Genomic DNA, 14823 nt, shown 5'->3' with positions numbered 1-14823 from the left:
TGCTGCACATCAGAACTATATTCTTTGGTTTTATTCATTGTGATGGATGATTAAGGGAATTTGGCCTTTGTGTTTCCTCATATTTAAAGTCCTGTGAAACAAGAAGTCATAGCTGGACAATTTCATGTTCCTAGTCCCCCTGGTGTGCTAAAAAAGGTAAATATTAATGGGAATATACTTCAGAGATATTTTACTCGTAAACAATTCTAGGGGTGCCAATAATTGTGGCCGACGTGTTTTGGAGAAAAACATTTATTTCATAATGTGATTTCCCCCCCACTTTCAATTCTTTTACTTCAATGAAAGGTTAGATTTATGCAATTGTTTTGAATGAAAGCTCAAAAGGATAAACAATGCAGATTTATTTTTTACAGCCATTTTTTATCATATTTACCAGGGGTGCCATTAATTCTGACCACAACTGTACAGTATATGCATTTTTATATTATTTATTCAGTTATTTTAAAAAAACAAAAATATTTTGAAAACACACTGCAACTGTATAAAAAGAAAAAAATAGCATGATTATGTATCATTGTTAGTCATTATAATATTTACTTTAAAATCAATTTCAGAACAAAGTGGAAAAAAAATTAAACCATTACATATAAAAAAACGAAATTACTTTTCTGCTGATGTAATCAAGAACTTATGGGCCTATTATTATTAAATTATTATTATTATTTATAATATATATTATTGTTAAAAAAAACAATGTATGAATTACTACTAAATATTCTCTTATTAAGAAAAAAATTATCATTACTGAAGTTTAATATTTTGAATGATGTTTCATGTTTTGCAATGCATATAACTCTGATAAAATACACTTCTACTTCAAGACAAGAGTTGAACTCAAGTTAATAATGTTGATGAAAAGATTGAAATAAAACATCTAAAATCTAAAAGTGAGAGAGACATATTTATTCATTTATACACAGGACACAAATGACACGGTTCTCACCTTCAGCAGCTGCCCATCACCTCCCAGCAGATACACGGTGACTTCCACATTACGTGCCACGCTTTTTCCCCCTTTCTCAAATTCACCCCTCTCAATGGTCACATACAGATCATTTCTTATTTCACCTGCAGAAGGAAGATAACAGTATCTCGTAAATCTTTTTCAACCAGCACAGCACTTTCAGGCGGTTATCGGGTGTTGAAATCACCCTATCAGGAGGGGTTGCTGAAAATGGATTTGGATTTTTTTCTATTGTGTGCTGATACATTGAAAAGTGACCATGAACACTTCGTTTACAATGTATTTCAATACAATGTTGTTATATGTATTTATGTAAGGCATATACCTTTATACATACAGTCTATCTATACAATCTAGGGAGGACAGCAAAAATGTTTCTTTTGGCAACCCACACTTTTTAGTCAATAAATTTCAGCTCCTCAGAGATGTTAGAAACACCACAAAACATTTCTAATTAGTCTGTCAACACATATGGCTCAAAGGTGCTTCATCGCCAACTGAGGGTGTGAAAGCTAATGTCATATAAAATGTGGCCAAACCAATGCATTATGTAAAAAGAGAACAGAATACAAGCCATTTTTGTCATGAATAACTCCCACTGCTTTTGTCCTTTAGTTGTGTACGTATGTACATTATGTGACAGCGAGCAAAACAAGAACATCCTGTAAACATCTGATTTTGTACAACATCGACATTATTTTTCAGACTGCACTATCTTTAGTAGATGTGCCTGTTATATTATGGTATAAATTACACTGTTATATAATCTTAAAGTTCATGGTAATTCAATAAAAAAAATAAAAATCTCCTGTAAAGCCTGTATTCACACTGCAAAGCAATTCATTTACTGCATAATGACATGATTAAGCCATTACAACAGAGGCCACCGAGCGGCCACATTACCATGATGTCGTTGAATGACAAAAGATACTGTAAAGCTAGAGCTTTAATTTGTATAAACATAAATTCAATGGTAATGGGATGTAAAATAAGCAGCATAATGACAACAAAACGTGATTATCCCACCTGGAATGATGATATCAGAGAAACCCAGCCTCTTCGTAATGGAGACGTTCCGGGTGAAAAGACGCATGTAATCCTTACGAATCTGCTCCATATCCCCGTGTAGGAGCTGAAGAGAGACATTAAGGCCTAGAAAATAAACACAAGCGCATTTTAATGAACTTTTGCGGTAACATCTGACAATACCGTAACATGAGAGTCTGCCAACAAAAACAGCTGTACTTCCTGGTTAGTGAGGCATGTCTGGAACATCAGAACATAATCCTAACGGAATGTGTATTATTCAATCACACTTTATTGGGTCTATTTTAAATAGCTCTACAGCTAAGGAAATAGTTTCACTACTTATAAACCAGCATTTTATTATGAAATAGAACGCAAATCTCACAACAAAATATTTTCATATGAATACTGTTTTTTAAGGCACGGTCACATTAGGGGAAGAAAACATTGTCTATTGTCAAAAGTGTAGCGATGTATAAAGCACCGCTCACACAGATGTCACTTTCAAACCAAGGAGCCATCTATTGGTCAACGTGGCGAATTCATGTGAAAAATCTTGACTCAGTCGCAAAATCTGCATGGGTAAATGTTTTGCCCTCTTTGCGTGGATTCCTATTGAAATGACTGGATTTGCAGAGCATAAATATCACTGCACTTTTCATTTTTCTATATTTTTCCCTGTGTCTTCAATATCACTTCCACCCTGTTACTTTCACACAATCATTTTAACTAGTTAACTACATCATCCACCAGGAAGTGACATAATTTTAGTAGGGAAAGCAATAGCACACACATCAGTAAGTATCAGCAATGAATTTGATAAATGTTGTAATGTTTTGTGGTTTGACTCTCTTTGAAACATTCCACCCAGTTTGCAGACATTATCTGTTAAATCCAGCAGCTGGAGTGCCCTTGATTTCCACTAGAGGGCACTCTTCCTGTCTCCTTGAACTACACTTCCCATAACCCATTGCCTGGACTCATTGTTTGATTACTTCCACCTGTGTGTCATTAGCCTTGTTAAAGGCAGGCGGGAAGGAAGTCGACCGGAAGTTGAAGCCGGCCGCGTGCCACCATCTTGTAGCAGAACTTCACCTGCAGTTAGCATCCCATTGACTCCCATTCATTTTGGCGTCACTTTGACAGCGAATAACTTTACATCTGAGGCGTTTGAAGACTCCATTTGTCCATTATTTATTTCTAAAGAAACACGACAATGTATAAAATGCTCCATTACCTTGTAGCTTATGTTATGGCCCCGTAGAAGCAGTTTTTGTAAAAGTAGGCTAACGATTGCGTCATAACCACGCGTCTCTCTGTCGCACAGTAGAGAGATTACCGTATGGACGGGAGGAGAAGCTCGCGGGCAATCGGGGGGACGTGGAGGCAAAATGACAATATAATTAATCAGAATACCTAGCAAAAGTTGCTCATGCTCAAAGCTCATGGACAATTCCTACTCACACTCTCCGTGTCTGCAAGATTCGGAAGGGAATGATTCAGATTTCTCTTGGCACAGCTACTAGAAGACAGACGGGTTGCTCACGTGGTCCGTGTAACGCTTTGCTCAGTTTGAGTCTGCGCGTCAGGAAAGGAAGTGCTAAGAAATCGCTAAAAATGGGCTTCACTTGTCTCAATTGAGATCCAATGAGATGGCTCTGTCCACTTCTTATACTGTCTATGGTTAAAGGGTAACTAAACCCCTGGTCAGAGCCTGACTCCACCCATTGGCAATATTTGAAAAATACTGGAAAAGTGGGCAGACCCCAGCGGAGATAGAGGGGACGAACCGAGGGCGGGGCTGAGTGGGGGGGGGGCGTACACCTGAGACCTGCTGTCAGACTCTAAAATGGAGAGTGACTCACAGGGTCGCAAGACGACGTAAAGTACATGCATCTGACGAGTTTTATCGAATTGATGTCAATAGCGCACGCTCTCTGTAGGCATATTCATATTTTGCCACTATGTGAAAAAATCCAGCAAAATGCGCCGGCGCGTTTGTCGACCCCAGAGGATTAACTTTAGCCTAACCATAAATTGTGATTAAAATATATATGATCACTCACATCAAGACGCCGCTGCGGTGGTGGAGTCCATGCAGGAGGAGCAGCGTTTGTACTAAATACAGATAAATCTACGCTAGCTCGTTCCAAGGGCGTGGTGAGCTCGTACCAAGGGCGTGGTGAGCTGGAACCTGCTTACGTCACGTAGTACCGCAAACATCCAATAGGCAAATTCAACTGCAGTAGCCACCGTTCAACCTGAAGAGGGTTGTCTTGCGAAGTCTTGTACGTGTCGCACTGCATTTTTGAGCGCTATCCCGATTTTCTGGATTCCCGTTTGCTCGTGCTTTCCACCCCTGATAAAAGCAGCGTTTGGATCCTCAACCCATGTTTCAGAGCAGTTTGTGACAGAATCACCATCATATTATTAAAAGATAATAAAAATTTCAGACACACGTAACAAACTCTCAATCCTTCTAAACAACAGCCTCATTTTGTTTTATTTCCACCCTGTAAAAGTTTCATCTGAAGTTAGCATTTTTTTTTTTAAAGTTACAGAGTTCAAAAGGTCCTGCATAACAGGAATGACCCGACTGCCTCTTGAGTAAATGAATTATGGGTAAACTGGTACCTTAATCCCCATTTGTAACATTTGTGCTTGTTACCATTACGGCTCCATCGAATCAGTAATATCTTATTGTGTTCCAACACACTTAATGACACGCATTTCTCTGCCTCCCTCATTTATACTTCTGATGAAAGCCAATGATTCTGACATCTGTGCACTAGATTTACACTTTAAAGTCCCAAGTCTCTTTGAAGAAACTCTTTTTCTTTTCTTTTTTCTTTTTTTGAGTAATTTAATCACAAAGCCAAGCTAGATGTTGAGTTCTTACAGATGGAAATTTCGCCCATTCCCATTCCTTCATTTGTCTGAATGACTTTCATCTCAAGTGTAACCCTGCTGTACATCTGCTGCGGGACACGGCCTACGGTTTAGATTGACACGACAGAAACTGCATAATCTCCTTCCTGCTAGATTGGCTTTTTTGACTATCTCAGTTTTTTTAATTATCTGGCCCTCTTCCTCCTGCTTCCTCAGGGTCCTTGATTTTTCCATTCTGCAGGAAATACATCACAAACAACAGACATTACAAGTGCAATCTGGGTAATGTTTAAGGTTTGGGTTGCATAAATTAGGTTTGATGTGTTTATAAGCTCTGGAAGCATCATGGCTTCATTATGGTTTGGTAATGTATTCAGAGTAAGCTGCCCACACGAGTGAAATCGCCAGCAGTCCATTCATTTTGAAACCACTTGCAAGATGATGCACACCAAGATTGCATAACTACTACTCCACCACCTCCACAAAACATGGCATCAACAACACAACACAATGCGCTTTCATCTGTTTGCCTTTTTAAACCTAAAGCGAACATTGTTGTTTCTTTTTTTTCTGTTAGTCTTTTAACCCAGCAATAAAATCAATAACAGTAATTAGGCTTTTATACAAGCGATTAGTGAGGAAGCACTGGCGATTTGCTCGTTCAAAACATCTCAAGGGACAACAATGACAGACAATGAAAAGGGTCAACTGCTCTCTGTGCACTCGATCAATATGGCGTTCTAGTTCACACTGATAGCCGATCTTTGTGTGACTGATTACTACTAATGGTCATCCACAATCATTAACTGAATTACTGCAGATGACTGGATCGCATTTACCAGCTGATAAAGATCTAGCTGAATGAATTACAGGTCAGTTTTTTGGATTCTACTAATTTCAAAGCTGAAGTGTGTAATTCCCATCCTATCCTGTTTCAATGTGCTGAGACATCTATACGTCAGTCATTGGAAGGTGGATTCTCCCATAAGAAAGGACCTGTAGACCAAAAGGTAAACCAGACTTTCATATAAATGCAGCCACAAGATTTTCTTAGGTAGTCAACATTGTCAATTAGAGAACAAAAAACTATTTTGGCTAAATAATAAATTATGTTACGAAACAAAATGAAAAAAAAAAAACGAAAGAAGAAAATGTCAAAGAAAACATTATTAAAAATAAAACAAAATAATGAATACCGGTACAATATAAATACAGTTTACAATTTTTTTAAAAATTATACTAAATAAAATAAATTATCATTTACACGTAGAATTTATACAATATACAGTACAAGTCAATTTATGTCATAATTTATATGAAATATTATACATTATGAACAAAATCTGAATCAGTGCAGCTACTTGCTTCTTTAAAGAACTTGCTTCTTGCTTGATTTTGGGGTCTACAAGAGTAGTTTTGCTTGAATATTTTAAAAAAAAACATTACTTTTCACATATTTTACATTGTTGCAGCACCTCTCTTCCCAGTCTGTCAGTAACACTCTGTTTAGCTACGGTCTCTATGAAGCCCCTCCTTCTGAAAAGTGCAATGAGCTCTGATTGGTCGGCTGGATCAGTTTGTTGTGATTGGTCAACTGCTTAAATCATGTTTCGTAAATGTAACGCACCTAACAATAACCGCGAGTTTCAACACACTACTAACACAAATCAACCAGGCCTCGCCTATTTCACGTTTGACTTGGGTGGGAATTATTTAAATAAGAATTATTGTGATGTGTTCGTTCCTAGAAGAAAACTCAAGACTACAGTTTTAGGGAGTTCGGAAACAGTGCGCACTGATATAGAGAATAACTTCCTTTGGAGTGACTTTGGAGCAACATTACACACTAAAGAAAGTTGAAAAAAAAATATATATATATATATATTATGTATATCACAATATATGATTTTTTTAACTATTTATTTGTATGATACAGCTGCAAATAAGTATTTGAACACCTGTCTATCAGCTAGAATTCTGACCATCAAAGACCTGTTAGTCTGCCTTTAAAATTTCCACCTCCACTCCATTTATTATCCTAAATTAGATGCACCTGTTTGAGGTTGTTAGCTGCATAAAGACACCTGTCCACCCCATACAATCAGTAAGAATCCAACTACTAACATGGCCAAGACCAAAGAGCTGTCCAAAGACACTAGAGACAAAATTGTACACCTCCACAAGGCTGGAAAGGGCTACGGGGAAATTGCCAAGCAGCTTGGTGAAAAAAGGTCCACTGTTGGAGCAATCATTAGAGAATGGAAGAAGCTAAACATGACTGTCAATCTCCCTCGGACTGGGGCTCCATGCAAGATCTCACCTCGTGGGGTCTCAATGATCCTAAGAAAGGTTAGAAATCAGCCCAGAACTACACGGGAGGAGCTGGTCAATGACCTGAAAAGAGCTGGGACCACCGTTTCCAAGGTTACTGTTGGTAATACACTAAGACGTCATGGTTTGACATCATGCATGGCATGGAAGGTTCCCCTGCTTAAACCAGCACATGTCAAGGCCCGTCTTAAGTTTGCCAATGACCATTTGGATGATCCAGAGGAGTCATGGGAGAAAGTCATGTGGTCAGATGAGACCAAAATAGAACTTTTTGGTCATAATTCCACTAAACGTGTTTGGAGGAAGAAGAATGATGAGTACCATCCCAAGAACACCATCCCTACTGTGAAGCATGTGGGTGGTAGCATCATGCTTTGGGGGTGTTTTTCTGCACATGGGACAGGGCGACTGCACTGTATTAAGGAGAGGATGACCGGGGCCATGTATTGCGAGATTTTGGGGAACAACCTCCTTCCCTCAGTTAGAGCATTGAAGATGGGTCGAGGCTGGGTCTTCCAACATGACAATGACCCAAAGCACACAGCCAGGATAACCATGGAGTGGCTCTGTAAGAAGCATATCAAGGTTCTGGCGTGGCCTAGCCAGTCTCCAGACCTAAACCCAATAGAGAATCTTTGGAGGGAGCTCAAACTCCGTGTTTCTCAGCGACAGCCCAGAAACCTGACTGATCTAGAGAAGATCTGTGTGGAGGAGTGGGCCAAAATCCCTCCTGCAGTGTGTGCAAACCTGGTGAAAAACTACAGGAAACGTTTGACCTCTGTAATTGCAAACAAAGGCTACTGTACCAAATATTAACATTGATTCTCTCAGGTGTTCAAATACTTATTTGCAGCTGTATCATACAAATAAATAGTTAAAAAATCATACATCGTGATGTCTGGATTTTTTTTTTTAGATTATGTCTCTCACAGTGGACAATGCACCTACGATGACAATTTCAGACCCCTCCATGATTGATTTCTAAGTGGGAGAACTTGCAAAATAGCAGGGTGTTCAAATACTTATTTTCCTCACTGTATATATATATATATATAAAAAAGCATAATAGGTCCTCTTTAATTCTGTCTGATTTGACGCAAGGCTGACCTTAATGATTATTAATTTTTACCTGGTGAATGGTAAAACTACTGAAAAAAATCCAATATACAATACTTACATTGAAGTAGAGGCTTGAGCCATATCTAAAGATCAGAATATCAGAGACTCAGAGGTGCGCTCTTTTGATTTGAGCCAGTAAACAATTTCCAAACAAACATCGTAGCCACCATAAGGTATACTGTAACAACATGCTTAAAACTGCAGCTCTTTGAGTCATACAGACGTCATAAAAACAAAAGCGCCTGAATAACAGCTCTGCTCGGTCTCTCTATTGAATACATATGGATGCTTTGACTGCAGGCTTCTTCTGCTGTTCAGAACCTGTTGCTAGGAGAAAACCCAGCATTTCACTGTAAAGAGTTCTGCTATTTATATCTTAAGAGCAAGAAGAAAAGAAATTCTGCAGCATGATTTGGTACGATTTGAATACTTCAATTAAATGGATCAATTGGTTCAGAAAAACGCTGTTGCTATGACAGACAAAATGTTATTTAAAGGGGCAGTTCACCAAAAAATGGAAATTGTATGAAAACTGTGCGAAGAACAGACCATTTTGAAATTTGTCCTTGTCAACATTTTAAAAACAGTGTTTTAGGCCAAACAGAGGGGAAAAACTGACAGTTCCACTCGAAGCAAAACACTGTCACGTACAGGTAAGAAAGCTGTTGCCATAGTGTTCCATTTTTACCATAATGCTGTTAAGTACAATACAATTTTCTGTTAATAACCCTCTGCCGATCCGACTATCCGTGGGCGGGGATACAAAAATGTGGAAGTATAATCTGTAGAAAGCCCTGAAGTCTGCCAAATAAATGTGCCAAATAACATGGACAAAGAGTAAACATTGTTCATTTACATACACCACAGACATTGTAACAGTACAAAGCTTGTTGAAAATCAGCAAAGTTACACTTTAAAGTATTTTTATGGTTTGTTGAACTATCCCTTTAGCAAGACAAGTCAAATTAAAATTGGGATCGTGAGGATCTTACCTGTATTTGAGCCAATATGGCTGTATCGTGAGCTGACCTTCCTGATAATACTGTCATGGATTTGGTACCACTCGCTCTCTGTGTTACATCTGTGAATATAATGCACCAAAGTTTATGATGAATTTCAACCACTTACAATGAGGGATGTGTGATATATTTGAAAATGATTTTCATTTAGAGATGGCACATTTAATTCTTTTAAGTTAATTAATTCAAACTTTCAATTCGGATAAAGAAATTAAATTAAAATAATTAAAAATAAAACAAAGCAAAAACCAAAAAAATTAAAAGTTAAAATAAATACAAATAATATAAATAATAATTTACAGTATGAAAAAAAAAATGTATGTAGGCAATTTTTCTGTAATTTAGTTCTAGGATAAAACATTTTAAATATGATTGCCTAAATAAGGGGTCTGGTCTAAATTTTATATATATATATAAAAAGTTTGAAGCCCTTAATATTTCAAAGATTTCAGAGCAAATACATAAATATGCAGATGCATATCGTCAATAGGGTGAAATATATATATACATGTTTATATATAAAGAAAATCGCTATATCACCCAGTCCTAAAAAATGGATTGTACATTAATTAGCTTCAAAAAGTTAGGGTGTGATACTCACGAGTAGATCTTTAGCAAGTGATCGTCCTTGAAGTCAGCCGTTAACAGGTCGGCCACACTAATCACGGCACATCCGTATGGGCGTTTGTACTGTGTGTTACTCACACTCTTCTTCTCTCCTGCGACCATTCGCCCTGCAAACACACACATTGTGGATCACACACTGCTTCCCTGAGAATAAATACATATGCGAATTGCAACATAAAAAGAGACGTTTTCTTATTCTGCCTCAAAGAACACATAGCACTGTCACAAGATATAATGCGTCATGCGACACTTAAGCATTATAGCCGTGTCTTACCCAGAAACTCTAGCTGACTTGTCAGATTTATGTAGCTCTTATGGCAGAATTATTAACACACAACTTTATAATGACGCTTGAAACACAAAAAGACATACCAACAACCGTTACACAACAAACACTTCTCAGTCCACAGTGACATAATAACATACATGCAAATGAGCATTAATCTATACTGTAACGTCAGTTTCTGTACCGATGCAGGCCATGCATGTAGCAACGACTGCTACACAGACACAAAGGTGACGTTTACAGACAAAGACACCATCTTGGTCACATTTGACCTGTGGCCTGTCATTTAGCCATGTTATAATACAGCCACAACTATTGACGTAATTTGACGTAATCTGTCACTTTTTCAAATCTTAAAGCATCAGGAAGTGCACTATCAAGTTGTGAGATCCATATGACTCCTATGATAGGGTATCTAAGGCATTATGACAGGTCACACGGCGAGAAGAGTGATATGAATCCAACAGCTCTTACCTATTCTAAAAATATGAGCTACAACATACACATCTTTGCGAAGATCGCTACTTCCCAAATCCTTAAAAAAAGACAAACGTTTCATTGAGCAACATTTACTAGAATCCATGTACCAAACATTTCTCTAAACCTTCTCTGTTTAAAAGTTACTATTTAATTGATCAAATAAAAATCTGGGGGGGGGGGGGGATTTTTACTGCTATTTTTAATAGCAGTAATGTAATTTACTGCTATTTTTAATAGCAGTAATGTAATTTACTGCTATTAAAAACAATACAATGCAACAAAACAATAGTGATAAAATAAAATAACTAACAAAACAAAACCGAACAAAAGATAAAGAACTAACAAGCAAAAGAAAAGAACTAACAACCACAAGAGCACAACAAATTAAATATTTGGGTGTTCATGACATGATATCCTGATAAATAGCAAAACAAAACAATATTTTTAAAGCCTTTTTGTAATGTTAATTTAATGTCTTGCAATAAAAATATAATTTCTTAAATTATATAAATTTGGCAGCAAATGTGGCAGAAAACTGTTGAGAAACACATCTAAAATGGTTATTTTCTACAATATTCACAATTAAATAAAAAAATCTCTCACATTTTCAAAAATAATGATCAGTCAAGGATATGCGTTTCACTCAGGAAACTATTTATCGACAATAGTCCCAGATCCATTTAATGCCAAAGCAAGCAAAAAGGACCAAGGACACGCCCTTGGTGCACCTCGAAAAAGTCCATACTTACAACAAAGAGTGTGCACTGCCTCTCAGTCTTCTCTGGAGACTTAGGTAGCCCTTGCTTATTGAGGCGCACAAAGAACCTCTCACTGCACACAGAGAAAGAGAGAGACGGTCAGGTTCACCCCAGACACGCCATGAAGCATAAGGAATCACAGCAAGACTGGTGTGAGCGTGAGTGTGTACATGTCCGTCCACAACTGCATGTGTTAGTGGGTTTCCTCTAACACTTGTGCTAGGTAATTACAAGGAGAGGCCCATTGAGGCTCAATATCTCCTCGATTCTCCTTCACTTTCACTAAGTGCCCTGGGGCATCACTCGTTCTGAATAATTTACAACGAGGGGGGGTGTCTGAATAGTACACTCCCTAACATGAGTGGCGAGAGAGAAGGAGACAGAAACCAATGAAAAATTCAACAAACACATCAAGGCTGTAGTTCCATCATGGATGTGAAACTGAAATATCCCTCAGGCTGATATATAGTGGTAAACAGATGCATTGACGTCGCAGTCGAATTGAATTCCAGAAATTAGTTCCCAGTAGCGGCACGATCGACGTAATCGTCTGATAGCGTCATAAAAATATACTCAAGGCACACGCTCTGATGGACGACTGGTTGGGGTTGAAGACGTCTTTCAGACAGCTTGAAGGAATACAGCGATTCATAATTAATGAAATCGAGGTCAGACTGAATTTTACTTGGTTTTTTTTGCTAGATCTGGTGGAATTTAGTGAGGAGTCAACAGTGACAGACTTATGTTGCACTCAAACTTACAACCTTTTGATTACTAACTCAAATGTTTAACAACTATGCAAGAAGATATTTTGAAGAATGTTTCAGCTGTTCATTCAATGAACGTAAATGGGGTCCAATGTTGTCTTGATTTTGGACCCCATTTACGTTCATTGCATGAACAAGAACGGCTGAAACATTCTTCAAAATATCTTCTTGCATAGTTGTTAAACATTTGAGTTAGTAATCAAAAGGTTGTCTTTGTAAGGGAAGTAAGCATGATTAAATAATGACAGAATTTTTATTTTCGGGTGAATTAATCATACTTTAGTCAATAAAAAAACTTGAGATTGGGTGTCTAGGGTCAGAGATGGCACCTGATTGGTCGCATTTCCCTGCTGTCATAGACAGAGAAGAAGACTTCCAACTCCTCCCCCAGGTTTGAACTCATCATGCTCTTCATCTGAAGGAACAGGTGGTGCATGCTGGCCTGCGGGGGAGCCTCGCGTCTACGATGACGTCTCTCCATCTATTTAAAAGAAAATATGATTACAATGACAAAGACATTTACAACAACAAGATCACTCAAAATTTCCATTAATTATCTAACAGTACCCCATCCCTACCACGCCTGCATATGCTGTATCTTTATGTAAGATACTAAATTTGTGTTGTTAAAAAACAACCTATGTATATTTCTTTGCTATAAACCATAGATTTCAAATTATAATAACTTTTATTAACGTTATGTTGTTATATAAGGTAAAAACAGACCATTAGAACCCCAGCACTGCGGTTTTATATTTAAGCTTTGGACCTTTCCTTTATTCTTCTGAAGAACATGCTGCTGAAAGATCCTTCAAAAAGGCACTTAACCCTGGGGACGCCACACTGGTGTCTTTTTTCTTGTGCCCTCACTCCCTACTCTTTAAATGCTCTCTCTAATCTAGTACATCCACACCCACATCTTGTTCTCTTTTGTTTCTTTCCTTCTTCCTTTAACCCGTACCCCCACACCTCTGCCCACCCATGGACCAGTGAAAACTGGGACACGTGTGGTCAGGGTTGCAGTGGAGAGAAAAAGAAAGAGAATTTTGTGAATTCTGACTACATTGAAGTTGTTTCTCTAGCTCTCTTCTAAAAACCTTGTAAGCTAGGCAGCATTTTAAGGCATTTTAGAATCCTCCTGATACAAAGGCTTAACTTAATAATGCAGCCTACTAAGATACTTTCTTCTAACGGAATTCAAATGCAGAACTGTGTGTTTCCTTTGCAGAGAATTCCATAATGCAATAATCTGTGAGAAAAATATTTGATTTTATCAAAAGAGTATTCATTCAATACTGAGAAGTATAGATTTAAAAATAGTTTTAAATAATAATAAAATAAAACATTTTACCCCAAATTTGTGTATGTAATTTTTTGTCATTTAATTATTATTATAAAAGTATATTATAGTTATAAAACAATAGTATTTAAACTATTTTAAACAAATAACAAAATAATTCATATTTATTTTATTTATAGTATTTTAAATACTCAATAATAAATTAAAATAGAAAATAAATACATAAATCAAAATAATAAATAAAAATGAAAAACAAATTAAATAAAAATGGTGTGTGCTATGTATATTTAATACTGAGAAGTAAACAATAGAATTTTAATAAAACAACAGTATTTATAGTATTTTAAATAATTAATATAAATAATGTATTTTATTTAAAATATTTAATAATAAATTCATTCAAATAAATAAATAAAGTTATAATAAAATAAAGTAATGAATTACTTAATCAAATAAAAAAAATGGCATATGCTATTTATATTTAATTCTGAGAAGCCTAGTTTAAAAACACCATTTTATAGTATTAAAAAATAAAAATAAAATGTATAAAATAAAATAAAATAAAATAAAATAAAATAAAATAAAATAAAATAAAATAAAATAAAATAAAATAAAATAAAATAAAATAAAATAAAATAAAATGATAGGATTGGATGTCAGTTAGGATGCTCCATTAGATGATAACTGCTTATGTAGGCAGTAGGCAGCTCAGTAGGTTTTGGAACAGATATTATATTCCAAAGATCTGTACACAGGCACTGTTGTGGCTATAAGAGATTTGAACCAATTGTGCCAATGATGCTGCATGTATGCCAAATTATAAGGGCAGGAAACTTTATGCATGAAGTGTCTCTGCAGTTTGCAAACAGCCTGTTAATGTGCCATTTAGCATTTCTCTGTTGTTCTTAATTACTATCATTTCCCTATGCACAAGCAATTGGAGGTGTGTGTGTGTGTGTCTTTGTTAAAACAGAGGACGAAGCACTCGAGAGAAAGCCTTGGCGTCAGGTCGAGCTGCAGTTGCCATAGTAACACAGCAAAGAATATGGGCGGCAGAGGAGGGATGTGAGGTGACTCATGGGTAATGGGAATGTGTGTGTGTGTGTATGCATGTATGTGAGCATGAATGTATGACTACCCACCAGCCGATAGAGCTCTGTGATGCTGAGCTCATCAGGGTCCACCATGCCGAAGTCCCTCCTGGGGACCAGATCCAAACCCAGCTGCCTGTAACAC

At 36.9% G+C, this 14823-nt stretch overlaps 2 protein-coding genes across 2 annotated transcripts in view; both read right to left on the bottom strand.

Moving 5' to 3' along the window:
• Window positions 1–14823, bottom strand: part of kctd15a (potassium channel tetramerization domain containing 15a) — a 572168-nt gene that overhangs the window by 486009 nt on the left and 71336 nt on the right. The gene's annotated exons all lie outside the window — the stretch shown is intronic.
• The window catches only part of dock4a (dedicator of cytokinesis 4a), a 72680-nt gene that overhangs the window by 34239 nt on the left and 23618 nt on the right, over window positions 1–14823 (bottom strand). Inside the window, exons 7-14 of the mRNA XM_084094130.1 lie at window positions 14730–14814; window positions 12617–12768; window positions 11512–11593; window positions 10757–10817; window positions 9971–10103; window positions 9343–9431; window positions 2012–2137; window positions 965–1089 (exon numbers count right to left, since the gene is read on the bottom strand). Coding sequence (XP_083950256.1) covers window positions 965–1089; window positions 2012–2137; window positions 9343–9431; window positions 9971–10103; window positions 10757–10817; window positions 11512–11593; window positions 12617–12768; window positions 14730–14814 — 853 coding nt within the window. The remainder of the gene's footprint in view (window positions 1–964; window positions 1090–2011; window positions 2138–9342; window positions 9432–9970; window positions 10104–10756; window positions 10818–11511; window positions 11594–12616; window positions 12769–14729; window positions 14815–14823) is intronic.

The sequence above is a fragment of the Abramis brama genome (assembly GCF_963993115.1).
Source record: "Abramis brama genome assembly, chromosome: 20".
In the NCBI taxonomy this organism is placed as follows: Eukaryota; Metazoa; Chordata; class Actinopteri; order Cypriniformes; family Leuciscidae; genus Abramis; species Abramis brama.
Note: the sequence above shows the minus strand (reverse complement) of the source record. Positions and strands in the feature narration are given on the sequence as shown.